Raw genomic sequence first — 23201 nt, forward strand, 5'->3', positions numbered from 1 at the left:
AGGCGGGAACGGTGTCTGCGATCGCTGTCAAGATGAGGATAAAGAAGAAAAGTAAGTCTTGTGTTCCTTGATCTAGTTAGTACGCACGAAGAGCAAATTGCAACCGAAGCGAGAATCGGGGGCCACGGAATTCCTTTCTGGGCGACAAGTGACTTTCTTCTGGGTTTGCAGACACCAGCGACGCGATGGCGACGAACGGCCCTTCGCGCAGCCATGGCGGCAGCGAATCTCATCGTCGTCGCTCCAAAATTGCGTGCACGTAGATCTTAAAGTTTCGTATTTGCAGGAAGCTATCGTCGCTTGTTGCGGGCGGCTTCGTGACGTTTGCTCGCTGTGTGCTTATCAGCTACGATGTCTCTACACACGCACCGTTCGTGAGCCCCGATGTTGCGCAGATTTGATACATTTTAGTTCTCTTGCGCCAAGCTGTCCCAAAAACATAGAAATCGCGAGAATTGCTCCACACTCCTCAAATACAGCCTAGAACGCTAGAATTTCGATGCGAAGCTCAGCTTCAGTGGAAAAAATGAACCAACCTCACTAGTAAGACGCGCCAATCGCGTTTTTTTTTTACTTCGCACTATATGATGGCGAAGGCGCCCATGGTTCCGTCATAATCACCTCTAAACTGTTTCAAATATACGTGACCCCCTAAAAGTGTGCTGTCCTGCATCGAGCGTGCAGATTCTACTAGCTAGGCGGTGTGTTCTGGTGTCGCCTTTGAAAACCACCGAATCGAGAGCGTAGCGGGGTTGACTTGCAGGTCTTTGTTGTGCGGAGCGCGTTCGCCGAGTCGCTGCGGTTTTCATGTCGACGCTGCCGGGTGCGGTCCCCTACGCGCGCGCGTTTGCCGTGAGCGAGTAACTGTAAACGTGGAGTCATTTCGCTGCATGCGACGCGCCTCCTTGATGCTCTGGTGTCTTGCACGTGGGTTCTCAAAATAGGTTCCGTGAGCGACAGAACGCGTGCAGCCCATTCGCGGTTTACGCCCATTAGCTACTAAATTATTTAGACAAATGAGTTATCATGGCACTTAAAAAAGCCATTGCACGCGAAATCCGCGCATCGGTGTCTGCGGGTAGAGAGAAACATTTGGTTATTTGCGAAGCCATGGTGACAGAACGCGCGTTCAAACCATGGCCACCTCGGCGCTTTATTCGTTACTCATGACGCGTCGGCGATCACATGGCACAGTTATCATAAATGGCGATTGGCCACTGCATCATATTGTAATCTAAACTCTGAAAGTACGCTTTAAGAGGCGTCGTTGCATGCTTGCCGGCTCAGTGCCATGCCTTTAGGCTTAGAGGTGTGGCAGCTTGGCGCAGTTGGTATGGCATGACGATAGTTATAGCGCGAGGGCAGGTTCCTTTTGGCGTTGCATATATCAGTTGCCAGACTTTGGTGTGGTTGTTGACAGACTGCTGCTAAATTTGGCTAAAAAATTTTCCCCTGTAGTTGTGGCTTCTCCGTAAGAGTTTGGTGCCATACGCGGTGCATTTCGCGAGTGCATGAGCGACGCTGGCCGTTTTAATTAACGGAATGAACCGAGCATAGCCGAAGTCGAGCGTGGTGCTGCCGTGCAATGAAGAGGCCGTTTTAATTAACGAAATGAACCGTGCATTACAGAATGTTTTAATTAACTTAATGAACCGAGCCTAGCAGAAGTTAAGCGTGGCGCTGCCGTGCAATAAGGCAGCTAGGGGAAGCGTAGCGTCTCCCGTCGTAGCGCGCGGTCGACGCGACACGATCAGCTGAGAGAAAAAAAGAAGAAAAGTAAGGGGGAGGGGGCAGCACTTCACCTCCTGCGACTCTATTCAGTTTTCCCCGTCATCCCTAATACTGAGACGCGATATCTTAATCGCACAGCTGCGCACACAGAAAGAGAACGCGCCTCGATTTCTGCTAGGCGCGGTTCATTCCGTTAATTAAAACAACCTCTTAATTGCACAGCAGCGCCCACTAGACTTTTGCTAGGCGGGGTTCATTCCGTTAATTAAATTGGCCTCTTAATTGCGCAGCAGCGCCGCGCTCGACTTCTGCTAGGTGCGGTTCTTTCCGTTAATTAAATTATCCTCTTAACTGCACCGCAGCGCCACGCTCGACTACTGCTAGGCGCGGTTCATTCCGTTAATTAAGACGGCCAGCGTCGCTCGTTCGCGAAATGCACCGCGGATGGCACCAAATTCTTACAAAAAAGCCACAACTACAGCAAAAAATTTTGCAGTCAAATTTAGCGGCAATCTGGCAACACTGACCCTGTCAGTTTGGCAACCACCTATGCAACGCCAAAAGGAACCTTGCCAGCGTGAGAACAAAAGGACGACACAGCTTTTGTAATTAAATTTTAATTTGAAGTGCCAAATGCAAATATGCAGAAAAGAAAAAAATGAAGAAAAATAGTGAGACCGTAATTTAGCAAGGAAATAGTTTAGTTGCAGTGATGTATTTCTGAACAGCAAATAAAACATCCTTGTGGCTGAAACCCAGTGTAGATCGAGGCTCCAAATGAAAGATCAGGTTGTGATAATTGCAAGCCCAGTCTTTGAAGAGGTGGCGCTAGTATGATTTGCCTGAATAAGTCGGACAATGTAATAAAAAATGACTGATCGTTTCCTCTTGATTACAGTAAATGCACAGAGGAATTCAATATACCTGATGTATGCAAGTGAAACTTGAGGGAGGTAACCCGGCAACAAAATTTTGTGATGACAACTTCCATTAGCCTTGAATTAGACAGTTCACTGCGCCAGGGAAATAACAAGTGGTTGTACTCTGGAGAAGCTGTCAGTGCAGGGTCTGATAAATTTCGCCTGATTTTAGGTGTGCAAAATCGCGCCACCGTAATGTGTACTGTGTGATCAGGGAAAATAGGAATGATGGGTGTCGAAAGCAATGCCTTTGCAAGAGAATCAGCTACTTCGTTTAACAACAAACCTTTGTACCCAGATTAAATGAATACTTTGGAGATGACAGGGAGCCAATGATTTAAAAAGTTTCAGTATGAGTGAGCGACCGGATGCGGACAGAGAAGAGCACACTGATAATGAATCAGTTATGACTGCTATGACTGGAATGGAAATTTTTGCCTTTTGCAATGCTAACATTGTTGCAATAAATTCAGCCAGAATAACAGGAAGAAAATATGGTAAGTAAACTGAAAAGGACCAATCAAGTACGGGGATATTCCAACATCTGATTTTTCATCTGATTGCGATGCGTTTGTTGCAATAATGACATTTGTTGGCAGAGTACTTAAATGGTCCTGCAATGAACCATTTAAAATGCCTGTAGGTAATAGCTTAGCGTGAGTTGGGAAGATATTATGGTAAACAATTTCTGGAGAAATTTGTTGCTCAGTTAAAAAAATCAGATCACAAACTTGTACATTTAGAGGCTCAAGTAACGATTGAACAAATACTTTTTGTGGTTTGTGAAATCTGGGCCAATGCACGGAAAAGAATAGGTCAGGATTGGAAATAAAAATAATTTGTTCGGGGTTAAACGGTGCTTCATATAGTCGTAAAAAGGTCTGCACAGTAAGTTAAAGCGACATAGTAGGGTTGGTATTCGTGCTTCAAGGTATAACACTGCATTTGCAGTATACTTTGGAAGTCCTAAGCAGAGCCTTAAAGCCTCTCCTTCTAATAGAACGAGCGGCCGAAGTTTGTAGGCTGGCGCACCAGTAAAAAGAATGCAGCCAAACTCTAACACAGGTCGGACATACATTTTAGATATAATCAAAAGTGCCTTCCTTCTCATACTTGATCTACAATTGCTCAACCTCCGCAATGCGCAAATCGTGCGTACTGCTTTTGTCGCGATGTAATCAATGTGAGGGTGCCAATTAAGATGTTCGTTATATATAACTCCAAGATATTTCAGTGATTGTACTTGTGGGATATCTTGAAGCTCGTAATTAATAGATATCTGCACGGGATCTTGGACAGGAAAAACGAGAATGGCACATTTACTGGCATTCAGGTTCAACATCAATCCATCCAGCCAATGTTCTATTTCATTTAGATATGCTTGCAAGATAGTGTAAAAACAGTGGAAGTCATGTGCCATAGCAAAAAAAGCAATGTCATCGGCATAAACATAGGTTTTCACATCTGGCTGAACGGGGATGATACTAAGCAATATGTTGAATAATATTGGGGAAAGTGCCGACCCCTGAGGTACACCTCTGGTTTGCTTGTGCTTACAGGAAGACAAACCGTCTTGGTAACAATAGAATTCTCTTCTACTTAAAAATTCCGTCACCCGTGCTACTATATGAGGTGGAAGTCCATGACTCCATAGATGATTAATCAAGATAGAACCCTCTACACTATCGTATGTTTTACATATGCCTAACGTTACTAAAGCTGCAAACTGCTTTTTGTGACGGGCAATATGAATGAATGACTTTCCAGATCTACATGTGCCTGCCATATGGAATATACAGATCTAAAGGCAATCTGGGAAGAACTCAACAGTTGTTTCTCGTTAATAAACCTAATTATACGACCATGAAGTACCCTTTCAATAAGTTTTACTATATTAGATGTTGAGGCTATCAGTCGTATGTTGTCTAAATTATAGTCTGCCTTATGTTTCTTAAGCAATGGTATAATTTTTGCAATCTTCCATTCACAAGGGATCCATGCTCTTCTAAGGGAATAATTGACAAGACCTAAAAGATCACTCGGATATTCCCTGTGTAGTATTTTTTGCATTGTATTTGTTATTTCATCAGGGCCTGGTGGTGCATTTGTGAATCTTTCCATAGCCTGATTTAATTTGGAAGTCGATATTTCTGTGTAGTCATAGATGGCTTTTGTGTAAGCCGAATTATGAAGACGCGTTGAGAACCTGTTTTCTAATCGTTCAGCCAATTGATTTCACGATTCCTGTGAGGTATGAACCACTGAGTCAACGTTTCCTGGTATAGGGGTCCTTTTCCTACCACAAAGGAAATTGAATAAAGTACGTTTGTTATTTTATTTAGACAGGTACTTGAAATGTTCTTGGTCATATTGCTCTTTCGCTCGCGAAACAGTGCATTTAAATGTTGCCGCAATAAACTGATAATTCTTCCAATTATTTGGACTCTGATCACATATGTCTTTTCCATGCAGCTTTCCTTCTTCTATAGTCTCGTGTGCACTCATTATTCCACCACCTACTAGGTTGGGCACTTTTGGTTGACGACAAAGCAATTACAAATTCTGAAGTGTTCTTGGAGATTTTGAAAGGGAAACAGACATTTCTGCCGAGATCTTCATTTTGACCACTGGATGCTGCCCTAATGTTTGAACGCAAGCAGTCTTTAAATTTTTGTAATTGATCAATGTTTTCTCTGTCTTTTCAATAGGATTCACATCACATGATATTTCAAAGTATACAGGAAGATGGTCACTGTCTGAAGACAAATCATTTGTTTTCCAAGACTATTGAAACTCTAGCTGCAAAACGTAAGATACCGCTTCGTGTTTGGCCCGATATGTCTTGGTTCGCAATACTCCCGTCCTGGCCTCAAACAGCAGAGAACTACCTCGAGTATTATCATAGATCCTTTCCTTGGCAATTTCCTGCTTAAAAGTTTGATATATCTCTAGTGCGAACTTTTTAATCAAGCAGATTCTCCACTGATCGTTCTCCGTTTCATTCACCTTCTTCTTAACCTATATTTTTTTTGTTTGGCCCCCTGCTCTTTTCTAAGTATTTAACCGTCAATTTTCTGGTTCCCTTCCTCTATTTTGTATCGACATTCTTCATGTACAAGTAGCTGAATACCTTCCTAGCCCAACGTTCCTCCCCCTTTTCTCTGAAGTGCTTTTCAAATTTTATCTTGCTGCTAGCTTCCCTGCCCTCAAATGATGTCCATCCCATATCACTTTCTACTTCCTGATTTGGTGTATTCCTGTGAGCTCCTAAAGCAAGCCTACCTATTCCACGTTGCTTAATTTGTAATCTTGCTTGACCCTCTGATCTCATGCACAAGACCCCATTGCTGAAAGTCGGACCAGGAACCACGATCCCTTTCCATATACCTCTCACATCATCATACCTATTGTAATTCTACAGTGCGCTATTTTTTATCACCGCTGCATTCCTGTTACCTTTAGACGTTACATATATTTCGTGTTCCCTTAGGTACTCGGTCCCATTGCTTATCCATACACCCAGATATTTGTATTTATCTGTTATCTCTAGCGTGACCTCCTGTATCCTAAGCTCATACCTTTATTATCATTAAAAATCATGACTGCTAATTTTTCTTTATTGAATCTGAAATCTAACCTATCTCCCTCATTACTGCAGATGTCCGTCAGTCTCTGCAAATCTTCCTTCTTGTCGGCCGTTAGCACTATGTCATCTGCATTCATCAATGCTGGTAGTGCCTCTTTAACGAGTTTTCCTTCTTTGACGAAAGAGAGGGTGAAGCCAAGTCCAATTTGCTCTTATTTGGCCTCTCATCCTTGTAGGTACATCATGAATAACAAGGGTGACAGAGGACACCCAAGCCTAAGCACCCGTTTCACCTCTGTGGGCTTGGATACCTGTTTTTTTTCTATTTTATAACTACCTTGTTTCTTTTATGGATAGCCTTTAAAAGATTAGTGACTCCATCTTCCTCACCTAGTGTGTCCAGTATTCCCCACTAGTACTCTTAAACCATGCTATTGTACGCTCCCTTGATATTAAAAAATGCTAGCCACAGTGGCCTGTGTTCCTTTTCTGCTATTTCAGTGCACTGAATAAGTGAGAACAGTCTGTCTTCCAACCTCCTGTGTTTCCGAAACCTATTCTGCAGTTCCCCCAGCACCCCCTCATCCTCTATCCATGCCTGCAGTCTTTCCTTTATAATCTGCATTGCCAGCCTGTAGATTACTGATGTCACTGTTATAGAACGGTAGTTGTTTATGCCAGCTTTGTCCCCCTTTCCTTTATAGATCATGCTCATCCTGTTCAGTTTACATCTATCGGGTACTTCTCCATCGATTATTATTTTGGTCACTGCCTCTCTCAAAGCCTGCTTAGACTTTGAACCTAATGTTTTTATCAGCATAATTGGAGTGCCATCTGGGCCTGTTGATGTACTACTAGGAACTCTTTTCTCAGCCGTTTCCCACTCTCGTGAAAATGGAGCCATTGCGCCACTTGATCCATCCTTGTGTATTAAGGTGCATAAGGCACTTCCTTGTTGAAATTTTTTTGTCTATCCTTGTTCTTATATACTCCATAGCTTCGTCCCCTTCTAGCCTAACACCTTGAGATGTAGTTATGAGCCACTGTTCTAAATTTGTCTTATTACTTAGGGAGTTCAGATGGTTCCAAAAATTTGCAGCGGTATTTCTATCCTTTTTATGTACTTCTGCCAGTCACTGAGCCCCCTTTCTTCTAATATTTTCATTGATCAGAAGGGATGCTTCCCTTCCACAGCTTAGGAAGATGTCCCATTTTCTTTCAACATCATCTGTTCGTTCATGCCGCTGCTAAGCACGCCTGTGCTCCCTAGAGGCTACCTGACATTTTGCTATGGCTGTCTTAACTTCGTCATCTCGCCGACTATTGGGTTTGTGTCTCTTTTTCTTGGATGACGTATCACGTGCCTTAGAATGCTCTAGCTCAAGCAGTCTAATTAGATTCATCTTTGTCCACACTGTTTTATTATCCTCAGCGATTACTTTCTCAATTTGTTTAGTAGCTATTTCTATTCGCCTTTCTGAATAAAACTTCTGTAGTTGCTCATCTTGTCTCCTTCCCATTTTCATTGCTCTTCCAAAACTTACCTTGATACGTTTGTAGTTAGTACCTTGGGTTCTGGAGCCACATTCATCTATGCATTCCCCTGAGCCTATCGTACATCCTATAAGACATCAATGCATAATCTATCGTCGACTGCAGCCTTTCCTACTTGCCATGTTATTCGTCCTTCACACTTCTCAGTAGTGTTGCAAATGATCAAATCATGCCTTTCACACATATCCATGATCATTTTGCCTGTTAGGTCAGTATACCCATCTATATTTGTTATGTGCGCATTCATATTCCTAGTATAATTGTCTAACATGCTCCTCCTAATTCCTCAATGTCATTTGCTCCGGCGGTTGCTGGCAAGCGTGTTCAAGCGGCAGTGATAGCAACCACAGTTTCTTTTCGCATCATCTTGTGGCGAGCAAAACAACTATTCGTTGCCTATACAGAATGGAAAGCTTGCAATACTTCCCCCTTAAAGGCAATTACCAGCTCTGAATAATCGCCTTAAAGGGGGAGTCATAATTTTGCTGCTGGCTTCATATCGGCACACGGCTGGGCTAGAGTGCACTTGCGTGCGCTCGTTTCCTTACGGCCTTCTCAACCGCCGCGAATACAATGGGAGAGTTTCCGAGTATGTTTCGCCGCCGACTCCGAGTATGTTTCGCCACCCGTCGGCAGTAGGGGCGCAGCAACCCTGCCATTGTCTCTTCTGTGCTGCGCACATGTGGCTTTACCATGTGGCTTTATCATCGTTCGCATTGTCACGAACAATTAATCAGCAAACGTGACATGGGTAACGGCGAGTTTAATACAGTTGTACGTCATCCACATGACGCCATTTGCGTTATCTTTCTGAATTTTTATCCGTGCCACGTGCCCGAAAATTAGAATGGTAGAAACCAGTTCCTCGATTGTGAACTTACAGATGGCACAGGAGTGATTAGCGGTGCGATTGTGCAAAAATTATACGAGCATCAAAAACACAAGACTGTGAAGCTGGCCTGAAATTCGACGAGGAAACATGTCTACCCTTCCAATTTGGAAAAAATGAATATGCTGCGAGCAGTTCAAGTTCTCGCCCCTCAAGTGTGTGCAGCCCTTAGAGCACCTTAAGCAAAATTCTATGGGTGCTGCAAGAGATTTCAAGGGAGCAAATTCAACCATTTTCTTCATGAAGTCCATGAAGAAATGGTTTGACAGCTATGACACTTCATTGAATGAAAGCAGCCACAAAGCTCCCATTTTTAGGAGCGCCTACTGTGGCTGAAGGACAGGTTTATCTCATATGTGGAAAAAGTACAGAAGAGTTCCATCGGATCAGTCAGTGCTGGCTTCACCAACGAGATGTACGAAGCCATGCTTTTTTTTAGGTCTACGGTGGAAACAACAGAATTCTTCCTGTAGCAAGGCGTCATTTATGTCCTGACAAAGAAATTTAACAGTGAACTCATCAAAGCAATCTTCAGAAGGATGTGGTCGATGTGCGGTGGGAATGACATGCTGTATGCTAGAGCCGTCACCACTGCTCTGGACCACATCCTTAAGTTCCACATTCCAAGACCGAAAGAAATGAAGTTATCAAATGTGGAAGTTGAGGGAGAGGCTGCTATGATATCTAATATACATGATAAGGACCTGAGGTCTTTGTTTGGGTACGAGGCTTGTTCGTCTTCATCTGTCACCTTCTGCGGCTTAGCATACCTCGGCGGTTTCATCGCCAAGCTTGTTACAGACCTCGGATGCGACTCTTGCGCTGCACTGCTGACGACCAACAACAAGCAGCATCAGCAGTACAAGCTGCTGTGAGCACAAGAGAGGGGCGAACTACACTACCCGAGGCATAAGTTTCTAGCTTTTTCGGACAAGATAGTGGTCTTTTTTGATAAGGCCTCTGAACACCTGTTGCGCAGAAATGTGTTAGAAGTTTTGCAAACAGCAGTCCAGCCCTACTTGCAACGCGCTCTCATCTTAAGCCGCCCTGAACCCTCCCGACCACTCCCGACCATCCGCATATGTCATAGCTGAAAAATTCCCAAGAATTCTCCTAGTCAACCACACGAAGCAACTGAATGACTCAAACGACAAGCTTTCCACCGATGTACACAAGCTGACAAGGAAGCGTTTTAGGCTGTGAACAAGACATTCGTGAAGTCTGGCAAAGTTTTTCACTTGAAAGTGTTAACTACTGCTAGTGCTTATGAACAATAAATATTTATTTTCAGACCTCAGAATGTCTACACAATTGATGGTGTAGAGCCATACTTTGGGCTCTTACATTTACACATTTTTCAATAAACTTAAGCTTGATGCACCTAGTGGAAATAAGAAGTCAAAACAAATCATTTTTGTGCCTTCAACAATTAAGCAACTTTTTTTCAATGCATGGTGAGTGGAGAAGCGCGCCCGAACTCATGTGTTCAAGCGCTGTACAGAGTGGTGGAAGATTGCTGGCTTGCAGCGCCCCTCTCAAAGGAGTGGTGAGAGGCATATACTAACGCCCGTTGCGAAGGCCGTAAGAAGGGAGCGTGCAGGTGCAGTCTTGCCCGGCCGTGATCAGCAACGAATGGTTGTTTTGCTCGCCGCGAGATGACGCTGCCAAATGACGCTGCTGCACACTTTGGTGCTGCCACCAGCTGCCAGTGTGCAGGCCATGCGCTCTTGTGTTCCCTTTCATAAAAATTGACATTGTACATATGTATATATACTGATGCCTCTTTATGTACATAAAAAAATGTTCCTGCTTTGCTACCAGTTGCTGCGTACTTCTTGTCAGCCTCTCGGTCTTCCCTTTGGTGAGGCCTGACGAGTTGTTTTCTGAATAAAAGAGCGTGCGTGAAAGGAAAAGTTGACTGGCCGGCCATGATGCGGGGGGGGGGGGAGGTGGTTAGGGGTGCTGCTCATCAGCGAAGATATGGATGGGTATACTGACCCAACCAGCAAAATGTTCATAGGTATGTCTGAAGGGCATCTGATTTGATCATTTGCAAGAGTACTGAGAAGTGTGAAGGGCAAATAACATGAGAGGTAGGAAGGCTGCAGTCAACGATAGATTACCCACTGATGTCACATGGGATGTCAAGAGTTGGTGGGATGAGGAAGTTAAGAGAGCCATAGCAAAATGTCGGGAAGTCTCTAAAGAACACAGACATGCTAAGCAGTGGTGTGAACCAACAGAGGATGTTGAAAGAAAATGGGATATCTTTCTAACCCGAAGTAAGGAAGCATCCCTTCTATCAATGAAAATATTAGAAAAAAGGGGGCTCAGTGACTGGCAGAAGTACATAAAAAGGATAGAAAGGCAGCTGCAAATTTTTGGAACCATCTGAACTCCCTAAGTAATGAGACAAATTTAGAACAGTGGCTTATAAGTACATCTCAAGGTGTTAGGCTAGAAGGGGACGAAGCCATTGAGTATATAAGAACAAGGATAGACAAAAAAATTTTCAACAAGAAGTGCCTTTTGCACTGTAATACACATGAATGGATCAAGTGGTGCGGTGGCTCCACTTTGACAATGAGATTGGAAAAGGGCTGAGAAGAGAGTTCCTAGTCACCAACCGGCTCTAACAGCATCCCAATCATGCTGATAAAGGAATTGTGTTCCAATTCTAGGCAAACTTTGGGAGATGCAGCGAGAAAAACAATAATCGATGGTGAAGTCCCTGATAGATCGAACCTTCGCATGATGAACATGATCTATAAAGGAAAGGGGGAGAAAGCTGACATAGACAACTTACGTCCTATAACAATGACATCAGTGGTTTACAGGCTGGTGATGCAGATTATAAAAGAAAGACTACAGACATGGATAGAGGGTGAGGGAGTGCTGTGGGAACTGCAGAATTGGTTTTGGAAACAAAGAAGATTGGAAGACAATCTGTTCTCACTGTTGTGAGCACGAGTGAAGTGATTTTCAAATTTGGCACGCAAGATGGGCTACTCAGAATAAGTCACCTGCGCCAGTGCAGCGAACACTGGCGATTGAAAAAGAAGAAAAAGCGACAAAATTGTTGGCAAAATTCAGAGCCACCACATGGAAGAAAAATTCACAAATTCTACTACCACACGCCTCGTGGCCGATCCCCCGTAGTGGGTAGAGCCATTATTCTGGGAAGCATCATCATCAGCTGCTAGGTAGTGGCGTGGTTCTAGCGTTCAAACACAAGACAGTGCCGCAGAAAATGTCGTCTACCGGCAGCGGGAGCGAGCCGTCAGGCTACAGGCACGAGCTTCTGCACTCACACTACGGCGGCTTCCTCGCTGGACTGTTGATGGGCGTGAACCGCTCGTGAGCCGTATCTGTCTCTTCATGCGTCCAGACTCCAACATAAGAACTTTATTGGCTGCCCTCGAAAGACCGTTTATACTCGTAGACGTTTCCCTCGTTAAAGAGAACTGCATCGATATTCTGTCTGGCCGTGCTTGTCAGTTTACCTTTTGCGGATTTTATGACCCCCTTTTCGTGTTTTTTTTCTCTTTTACAAATATGTTTTTTTTAATGGAAAATAAACGTTCACCTCCTTGTCTTGTCTGAGAATAACGTTTCACAGCTAGCCCGACTAGCGTTATTTACCGAACTTGTCACACTCACTGACGTTGTGCACCGAAATGGCAGAAAAGGAACACAGCTCATGAGCATTTTCGGATATCAAGGTACCGTACGCTAGTGTGGTTCGAGAGGACTTGTGGGGAATACTGGACACACTAGGTGTGAAAGATGGAGTCACTAATGTTTTAAAAGATATATATATATAAATGTAACAAGGTAGTTATAAAATGGGAAGAACAGGTATCAGAGCCCACAGAGATAAAACGGGGGCTTATGTAGAGATGTCCTTTTTCATCTTTGTTATTCTTTATGATGTACCTACAAGGATGAGAGGCCAAATAAGAGCGAAGTGGATGTACACAGATGATATAGTGCTAATGGCCGACAACAAGGAAGATTTGCAGGGATTGATAGACATATGCTGTAATGAGGGAGATAGGCTAGATTTTAAATTCAGTAAGAAAAAGCCAGAAGTCATGATATTTAATGATAATGGAGGTAGTGAGCTTAGGATACAGGAGGTGATGCTAGAGATAAGGGAGAAATACAAATATCTGGGCCTATGGATAAGCAATGTGGTCGAGTACCCAAGGAAACACGAAAGATACATAACGACTGAAAGCATCAGGAATGCAGCTATGAAAAATAGGGCATTGTGAAATTACAATAGGTACGATGTTGTGAGAGCAATTTGAAAAGGATGCATGGTTTCTGGTCACACATTCGGCAATGCAGTCTTGTGCACGAGATCAGAGGTTCAAGCAAGATTAGAAATCAAGAAACGTGAAATAGGTAGGATTGCTTTAGGAGCTCATAGGAATACACCAAACCAGAGAGTACAAGGTGATACAATCTACATCCGATTTCCCGAACCCTCAAGGAACTGCAAAAACGACCGGAAAAATCGGGCAGTCCGGAAAAACGAATGCTTGTGAAAACGCACCTTTTTTGTAGGTATTTTTTGCTGATGGAAAGTGTAACGACCGAAGTATAAGATTCCTATTGCAAGTCAGCCAATGCGTCATTTAGATGGCTCTGAAAAGAGCAGTTTGTATATATAAAAAAAAAAAAAATCCGTCGTGACCAGCTCTACCACATAGGTCAGCGCTTGGGCGCAAAGAAGTCGCCTTTTTTTTTTTTTTTTGAATTGCGTTCCGTTTGTTTGTGATCATGTCTACCTCAATTTCAATCAACGTCGTGTTGCTGCTGTACAACGGTTGCAGTGTCATCAATGGTCGCGTTAACTCCGAGCTCGTTGACTGTGTAGAAGATTGCCCTTCGGTTTCGGTGTTGGAGTCGTTAGAATTCCCAGTAACTTGACAAATGATTTCGTCATCGGTCAAGTCTGCACATAGCTCGAGGTCTTTGTCAACGTCGGCAAAACCCTCTAAGGTTATCCCGGCTGAAATCGACAAGCTGGCAGCGTGCAGATCGTCGAAGGCAACATCTGCGGTTGGCAGTTCGTCACACACGCTGTCCACTTGGGGCGAGACGGCCGTCTTGACGTCGAGTGTGAAGCCCGCATGACCAAAACACTTCCTCAGAGTCTCTTGCGTAACCGCCCTCCAGAATTCTGTTAGCATGCTGGCAGACCTGAGTTCAACAGCGTAGCTTTTCCCGTTGTCGCAGCAGAGCACCATGCGGCTAAGCACGCGTGATCTGTAATGATGCTTCAAGTTCCGATTCATGCCTTGGTGAATCGGCTGCAGGATTGCTGTGGTGTTCGGCACCAGAAACTCAATCTGTAAAGCCTTTTGGTCCTTGATGTGGTCATATGCAGCATAGTTATCCAAAAACGGTAGAAATCTTCGATTTCGCTGCTCGAACCTTCGGTGCAACTGGCGCATGCACGCATAAAAAGACTGCTGCATTACCCTGCCTTCTCTTTAACTTCATAGAAAACAGACAGAGTCACTGCCCCCTTGAAACATCTTGGATGCTTTGACTTGCCTATTACTAGTTCCGAAAGCTTCTCGCTGCCTGACATGTTGCTGCTAACGAGGACAGTAAGCCGCTCCTTGCTGTGCTTGCCGCTGTGGTAGGGGTCACCAGCAAATGCAAGCATTTTCTCTGGCAGCAGCTTGTAGAACTGTCCAGTTTTTTTCGCAGTAGAAAATATTGTTACCACATATGTAATTTAGGTATGTGCACATGCGTAGCGGGGAACAGGGTGGTGGCTGAAGGAGAGGACGTTGGGTTTGTGACAAGAGCTCGCTGGTGCACGTTCACTGCTGTATACCGTCAAATGGACCATTACGTCGGCTCTCAAAGAACCCCTCTCCTAGACGTAACAGAGTGGTGGAGGCGTGGGGTACGGCACGTTGGCGTACGACGGAGCCACAGGTGTTCGGAGTTTGCCGGAGCCGTCGTCTTGCCGGTCTGCTCTTGACAACAGTCGTCATGGCCCAGAGCGAAGGTCAGGAATCAACCGCCTCAATTTCGCGCAGGTCTACGCTGGCTACACCTAGGCATCACTACATGGAACCCCGCCCGTTCGCAGGAATGGCAGGAGAAGATGTGGACGCGTGACTAACGCACTACAAAATGGTGAGCCGGTACAACCACTGGAACTCTATCGATCAACTGGATAACGTCGTGCTGTTTCTCACTGACACCGCCCTGATATGGTATGAAAACCACGAAGAGTCCTTGACAACATGGGCTCTTTTTCCTCAAGAAGTGAAAAAGTGTTTTGGCGACTCCGACTCAAAAAAGAAAAGCGCGGAGCGGACTCTTGCTGGAAGAGCTCAGACTGCTGGAGAAACGTGCACTGCTTATATAGAGGACGTTCTTAAGCTTTGCAAGATTATAAACCCGCAGATGTCTGAAGAAGACAGGGTCGGACACCTCTTGAAAGGCATAGCGGAAGATGTTTTACAATTTTCTGATAGGCAGGGATGACCTCACCTCAGTCTTCGACGTCCAACATGTTGCACGTTTGAAAAACTGAAAGCTCGTCGCATTGCCCCGAAATTTGGTAGGCTGGCAAATGTGACAACGATCGCCAGCGTCGACGTGAGCCTGCCCACTGACCTTGCCGCTACTATTCGGGCAATAGTGCGTGAAGAGCTGCAGCAACAAGGTGGTGGGGTTGATTAGTAGGTGGTCATCCACCTACTAATCCACCCTACTACACGGTGGCGCCATTAGCTCCTTTGCCACTATCGGTATGTGTGACAAGACATCAGCGAAACTGGAACTCCATGACCACGTCATGACTCATTCGCGGCCAACTAGTGATATGGCCAACGCCTTCGTCACAGCCCCGCCACACAGAGGTGGGCAGCCCCTGCTCAGCAAGCTCGTCACCGACCTTTCACAGCTGAGCGGTCTCAGGATTGGTTCGGCGAGTGTCCTCTCACCAGTCTGCTACAACTGCGGCTTCAAAGGCTTCATTGCCAGGTGTTGCAACTACCGGCAGCCACCAAAGGACGACCGATCACCGAGATATAACCGTTCTGGCGTTACCCAAGCACCGACATTCCCGGGAAGCGCGTCTTATGAGATCCCAGGACTGCAACGAAATTCATCTCCGGTCTCTTGACGGCAGTGCGACAGCATCACATGCCCCTCCCGCCAACTGATCACCGTCTACTCGGCGCCGCCACTCCTCGCCTCCTACGAAAAACTAGGCAGCGCAGCTGTTGGAGGTGAGGTCGCCGGACAGTCTTCGATTTCAACAGATGTACCTCCGTTAGCTTCCATGTTTAGAAATAAGGTTAGAGTGCTTATCGATGGTGTACCAGCAATAGCGTTGGTGGACACAGGTGCAACCGTGTCAGTGATGAGTTTAGTACCCGCCTCCTTTGACGAAAAGTTATGCTTCGTTGGGACTATCCTGATACGTTTCGTGGAGTGAGCGTAGAGGTGTTACAACCTGTTGGTGTCTGCACTGTGACTGTTAGTTTGCCAGAATTTTGTTGCAGTTTTGCTGTTCTCCCTCATACTATGCATGCCATCATTATGGGACTCGATTTCTTGAAGCTACGTGGTGCCACTGTCGATTGCCGCTCAGGACAAATTACAGTAGATTTCGATACCCCAGTTGCGTTTATGGAAAACTCGCCCTGTCAGGAAAGTGCTCTTTGCGTGTCCATGGACACAACTGAGCCGCCATTGTCTGCAAAATGTGTCCCTGTTGTCTGTTCACCTGCAAGCGAGAAAAGATTTGACACAATTGTGAAGCCCATGCATCTCAGTTGCATAAAGAAGACAGTTTTAATGGCCTACTGCACGCTATCGGTTGTGCAAGGGCATACTGGTTTATGGGTGATTAACTGCTCTGATGAACCTACAGTGCTGCCGGAGGGTCTAAAACTTGCAGAGATTCGTGAACACCAAGTGTTCTCGCTTGCCATTCTTGCAGAAAGCAGCGATTCCCCGGATAAGACCTGTTGCAATAATCTGCACGCCAGGGACACCACCATTATGGCTATGACTGACAAGTCACTCGGCACTAAGGAACGCAATGAACTGGCGAGTATTCTGCGCAAACATGCCGGTATTTTTAATTTCGCTCAGCATGATCCACAGTCATTCCCTGCTTCTCATATAAAGCACCAAATTGACACGACATCTCACAGACCTCTCCGATAGAAACCATATCGTGTACCGCCTTCGGAACACGCACTGATCAACGAACAGGTTTGCGAGATGCTCACGAAAAATGTAATTCAAGAGTCATGTAGTCTGTGAGCAGCTCCAGTAATTCTAGTGAAGAAGAAGGATGGGACATGGCGATCTTATATTGACTACCGCCGTCTCAACGCCATCACTAAAAAAGACGTATACCCACTCCTGCAGACTGATGATGCTATCGCAGACTGATGATGCTATCGACTGTCTATCATCAGCCTCTTACTTTTCGCCTGTGGATTTGAGGTGAGGCTACTGGCAAATTTCAATGCACGACGAAGACAAGGAGAAAACAGCATTTGTTAAAAGAGATAGACTATTTGAATTCAATATGATGTTGTTTGGACTCTGCAATGCGCGGCAACTTTTGAGCGCTTTATGGAGAGCATTCTGCGTGGATTGAAGTGGGAAGTTTGTATGTGTTATTTGGGTGACGTAATTTTTGCGCGCACCTTTTCTGAGCACAACACACGCCTTGGCCTTGTGCTGGACTGCCCAAGCAAAGCACGCTTGATGCTCAACTCAAAGAAATGCAGTTTTGGAGAGCGCCAAATACTCGTCCTTGGACACTTAGTAGACAAAGAAGGCATACGATCCGGATCCCGCCAAGACGGCCGCAGTCGAGGCATTTAGACGGCCGCCGTGGAAGCATTTAAGCAACCTCACTCAGTGAAAGAACTGCGCAGCTTTTTGGGGCTTTGTTCATACTTTCGCCGATTCATTCCTGGCTTTACCAATATCGCATACCCACTCACGTGTCTGCTTCAGAAAGGTGCGCAATTTGACTGGGCCCCGGAATGTGAGTCTGCTTTTTCGGAGTTGAAGTTTCTTTTGACGTCTCATCCGATTCTTCGACACTTCAATCCTCTGGCTCCCACTGAGCTTCACACAGACGCCAGTGGTATTGGTGTAGATCTGTCCTGGTTCAACGCTTAGATAACCAAGAATAGGTCGTAGTGTATGCAAGTCGCTCGCTCAGCAAATCCGAGCGTAACTAAACTGTCACAGAGCAAGAATGCCTTGTAGTAGTCTTTGCAGTGCAATGCTTCCGGTCCTATCTGTACAGATGCCCCTTTACTGTCATGACAGACCATCATTCTCTCTGCTAGTCGGTCAATCTGCGTGACCCGTCTGGTCGGCTGGTGCGCTGGGCACTTCGTCTACAAGAATATGACTTCATGGTTTCCTATAAAAGCGGCCGACGTCACGCTGACGCAGACTGTCTTTCGCAACTACCACTTCCAACGACGGAATGTGACGCGGACAACTTTGACACCTACATCGCATCACTGGACCAACCATTTCCTGATACCAAAGCCTTTAAGGATGAGCAACAAAGGGACAGCACCATACAGCAACTTCTTGCTACCAAACCAATATCATCGCCTACGCGCTTCTGCACCCGAGACGGGCTAGTTTACAAAAAAAGAACTACACCAGCACTGGCTCACGATATCTTCTGGTGGTTCCGAAGAGTCTTCGCGTTTATGTCTTGCAGGCTATGCATATGACCCAACATTCTGTCATCTAGGCACAGCGAAAACACTTTGCCGTCTTCAAGAAAGATTATACTGGCTCAAAATGCGCCAAACGACGGAACAATATGTGTCTAGCTGTAACGAGTGTCAACGTCATAAGCGCCCAACAAGTGCTCCTTCAGGGCGATTACATCCGGTGCCACCCCCTAGAACTCCACACGAGCAAGTCGGGACTCACCTCCTTGAACCCTTTCTCCGGTAATCGCTGGATATTCGTTTGCACCGACCATTTAACACAAAACTGCGAGAGAGCTGCCATGCCATCAGCAACTGCAGCCGATGTGTCTTTCTTCATGCTACGTTTTATCATTCTTCGACATGGACCTCCCAAAATTGTAATCAGTGACCGTGGCCGGCAATTCACAGCAGACGTGGTGGAAGAGACGCTTCGTGTCTGTGCTTCAAGGTTTCGGCACTCTACACCATATCATCCCCAAACGAACGGTGTAACTGAACGAACAGAACTCTCTCGAACATGCTGTCTATCTATGTCGCATCAGATCACAAGGACTGGGACAGTATTCTACCTTTTATCACATATTCATTCAACACCGCACAGCATGAAACTACCAGCTACAGTCCTTTGTTTCTTCTCTATGCTCAACCACCTCGTCCTACCCTGAATACTATCTTCCCGTGTTTGGACCACCATGATCCCTGCTTAGCTGAGATCATCTGTCGGGCTGAAGAAGCTAGACGCCTTGCTTGTTTGCGCACTCTTGCATCGCAAGATCACTCAAAGGCACATTTTGGCCACCGATGCCGACACGTGACGTACAATTGCGGCGACCTAGTGTTGCTGTGGACACCAACTAGGAAACGGGGTTTGAGCAAGAAACTGCTAGTGCACTATGCGTGACCTTATCTTGTCGTAGATCGTATCAGTGATTTAGTTTACCGCATAGCGTGTCTCCATTCAAACGGCCAACAGTCTGCAAAAACTGAACTTGTACATGTTGCACGTTTGAAGTGCTTTATTCCTCGAGAGACTGTTTGAATCGCCCAGTGGGCTTCGTCTGCGTGGAGTGAAATGTTACCACATATGTAGTTTAGGTATGTGCACCTTTGTAGCGGGGAACAGGGTGGTGGCAAAAGAAGAGGACGTTCGGTTGATGGCAAGGGCTCGCCAGTGTGCGTTCACTGCCGTATACCGTCGAGTCGACCGTTACGTCGGCTCTGAATAAACCCCTCTTGTAGTTGTAACAATATCATTAGGTGGAAACTGCTGAAGCAAGGACTGCAGCCTTCCACCCTTATATTCGGTGGGAACGGCGTTGTCGACGGCACCGCTTTCTCTGCACATCTTAAACTTCAAGTCATTGCGGCTTTTGAAATTTCGAAGCTATCCATTGCTGAACTTGAAGTCCTTCACGCCCATTTGAAGCGCGAAAACCTCCGCCTTCTGCTTCAGGATGTCGCCTGACAACGGGTATTTTTCAGTGATTGAGCCACACGATGAGCGCTTCCTCGAGCTTCAGGTGAACGCCCTGGCTTGCATTCTTCTTTCCAGCCCCAGTTGATTTGGCAGCTACTTCCAAGATTTTCGTCTTAATTTGATGAAGTCCGAAACAGTTTGCTTCGAAACTACCAACTCCCTCCCCACCTCTGCCTGCGACCGATTGCGTTGGACCCGTTCAATGATGGCGGCTATCTTCTCCATCGTGAGCCAACTAGGGGGCTTTGTGCACTTCGAAGGTGCGGAGGAAAACGAAGGAGCAGTCAGAGCCATCGCTGTAAACGGCGAATCTGCTCTACGAAAAGTGCAGCACGAAACAGCTAGGAACTCGGCGTATGCTGAAGGTCGGAAACATAATCACTGAAGATAGTGCGCAGCAGCAAATGATCAATCGCAGACATGATCGCAGAGCTGAGAAAACAACACATGAACGAACTCAACGAGGTTTGGCTTGGCTAAGCCGGTAAGCTACGGCTGGCAACGGATTGACATGTGCGGTTTTGAGGTTATGGCAGCTGCGGCGAGGTGCAGTGGTTGGTGGTGGTGCTGCTGGCCATACCTGCAATGCGAGTATGGCGGGTTCGAGGATATAAAAACAACCAAAATGGCGGTGTTGGTGGTGACTTTAGACCGGCGGTTAAAAGTAAAAAGTCTGGGAAATCTGGTGCTAAGGCTATAAGCGTCCGGAGTGTCGGACTTTTTAATACATTGACTCAGAGTCAATGAGGAACTTGACGGTGTCACAGATGAGTTCGAAAAATCAGGCATCCGAGAAATCGAACGTCGACTGTATGGGATGGACATCATTCGAAGCTAGCAGCAAGATAAAATTTGAGGAGCGATTGAGAGAATTGCGAGAGGAGCGCTGTGCTAGAAGGTTTTCAGCTATTTGTGCATGAGGGGTGTTGATACAAAATGGAGGAAGCGAACCAGAAAATCGACGGGTAAATACCTAGAAAATAGCAGGGGGCCAAACCAAAAAATAAACTATCGGTTAAAAAGAGGGTGAAGGAAACGGAGACCGACATGTGGAGAATAGGCATCATTAAAAAGTCGGTACTAGGTATATATCGAACTTTTAACCTGGAAATTGCGAAGGAAGGGATCTACGATAATTCTGGGGGGTAGCTCTCTACTGTTTGAGGCTAGGACGGGAGTATTGCGAACCAGGACTTATCGGGCCAAATATGAAAGGGTAGACACTGCATGCAGTGTGTGTGGAGAAGAGGAGGAAACTGCTGATCACTTGATATTGTTCTGTAAAGGGCTTCACCTTATAGTTCAGGATGATGGCGCAGAGTTTTTAAATGCACGGGGGGTTTAGAGACAGGAAGGGCATAATAAAATTTAAGCGGATAGAAATAACTAGAAGGAGGTTATCTGATTGGTGGCTACAATCAAGACACGAGTGAAAATTGAATCCCTCGCTGCAGAGTTCCAGTCCTTCACTAATTTAAGGAAAGAAAATAATAAATTTTAGTTTTTGTTCACTGAGTATTACGGCTAGGTGGCATTAGCCACCGTCTGATCTTAAGGGTACAGCCATATCAGTTCATCCATTCATCCATATTCGCACTTGCACCTGCTTGCACCGCGTCCTGCGAAGGTGTAACCTCACTCATCCTCCCTATTTTGTGACAGTCATATTCTTCCATCATTTGGTATGCAATACTGCTGTTATGAAGAAGCTACTGAGTCTATTCCTGACCATCTGGGTGTAGTTCTTAGTATCTAGGTAGAAATTATGCTCAGACATTTTTGGAAACCTCTTTTCTGCAAAGTCCTCAGTTTGTCACATCTTGAAACATCTGACTGATAAATTGTCTATATGTGACTAGTTACAAAGAATGTTTACTTATAACTGTGCGATTCACATGATACCTGCATATAGGTAGCGGGAATAAATACATACGTCACTACACGCAAATAAGGGTAGGACGCTCTAGGTGCCGACCAGTGCGGACGCGCGAAGATCGGCTCCTGCTTTCAAGAATGCTTTCCTGTGGTATTCACGAATTTGTCGCCAAGTTTTTACTCTCATCGTGTGCCTAAGTTCTTAAGAAATCAGCAGATACCACCTTTGTGCCGGTGAGTGGACTTTTAAACCGTTTTTCGGGACATTTTTACACGGCAACGCCACCGGGGGATTTAGGCCTAACCAAGGAGGCGATTGTCGCCGATGCGCCGGCCCGGCGCCAACGCGACTCAACGCTCTGCGCATTCCAGTATCTGCAACTGAGAATGGAATACCAAGTAGATGGAGAGGACATCTCTCCAGAGGATTGCACGGAAGAAATGGGTTGGAAGGAAGCCGAAACGAGACGCTCAAGGAATAAGCAAGCCGCGGTTAGCGTTCCTGCTGCCAAGGGTTCGACCGAGGCCGGCGTTGCGGGAGACGCTCGAGCCAGTCGTAGTAGGTATGACACCAAGCATACAATCGTGCGAGCTGGACGCATGCCGCCACTACCTAAGGACTTCAGCAAAATTGTGCTACGACCACGTGGAGGATTAAATATCTCGAGAATTGGCACTGGAGCCGTGGCAGACGCGATAGTACTGGCGGCCGGCGTCAAAGAGGAAGAGGCCATGCAGGACATCATCTGTTCCAACTTGCAGCAGAACATTATGGTGGCAAGCACTCCGGACCAAGACAGAGCTTCAAGATACCTCAAGGTCAAGCAAATTGACATTGGAGGCAAAGTTTTCGAGGTTAGCGCGTACGCCGCGGCACCCCACGACACTTGTAAAGGAGTGATTCGCGGGATCCCCGTAAGCGATACTCAGGACATTTTGACCCGAAAGATTGTGAACGCGAACAACCCGCTCGCGCTGCAGGCGAAGAGAATCAAGGACACCGGGACAATCATCATAGCGTTCGAAGGACACAAGGTGCCCAGATTCGTGAGATATGGACCTTCACTTTTGCAGTGCTCCCTTTACCGCAAGAACATCGATATTTGTTACGTCTGCGGAAAGCTGGGACATCGGGCTGACGTCTGTCCGAACCCAGCTGAAACAATCTGCAGAGGCTGCGAAATCAAGAACCCAGATAGCCTGCACCAGTGCAATCCAAGATGCAGGCTGTGCGACGGTCACCATCCCACGACAGACAAGGAGTGCAAGAACAGGTTCTTAGTGCCATACGTCGTCAGACGCAGACGTTGGGAAAGATCGCGAGCAGCCGCAGAAGCCCGGGACGCATCAATCACATAGAGTCCAGACATCAATGACAAGCAGCTTATTCCAGCCTACGGGACCCAGAGCATCCAGACTA

General features: G+C 46.0%; 1 protein-coding gene across 1 annotated transcript in view; it reads left to right on the top strand.

Annotated features, from left to right (window-relative positions):
• LOC119176631 (lysine-specific demethylase 3-like) overlaps positions 1–23201 on the top strand; it is an 89036-nt gene continuing 65835 nt past the window's right edge. The window contains exon 1 of the mRNA XM_075876324.1: positions 1–51. Coding sequence (XP_075732439.1) covers positions 33–51 — 19 coding nt within the window. The 5' untranslated portion in view covers positions 1–32. The remainder of the gene's footprint in view (positions 52–23201) is intronic.

The sequence above is a fragment of the Rhipicephalus microplus genome, chromosome X (genome assembly GCF_043290135.1).
Source record: "Rhipicephalus microplus isolate Deutch F79 chromosome X, USDA_Rmic, whole genome shotgun sequence".
Lineage (NCBI taxonomy): Eukaryota > Metazoa > Arthropoda > Arachnida > Ixodida > Ixodidae > Rhipicephalus > Rhipicephalus microplus.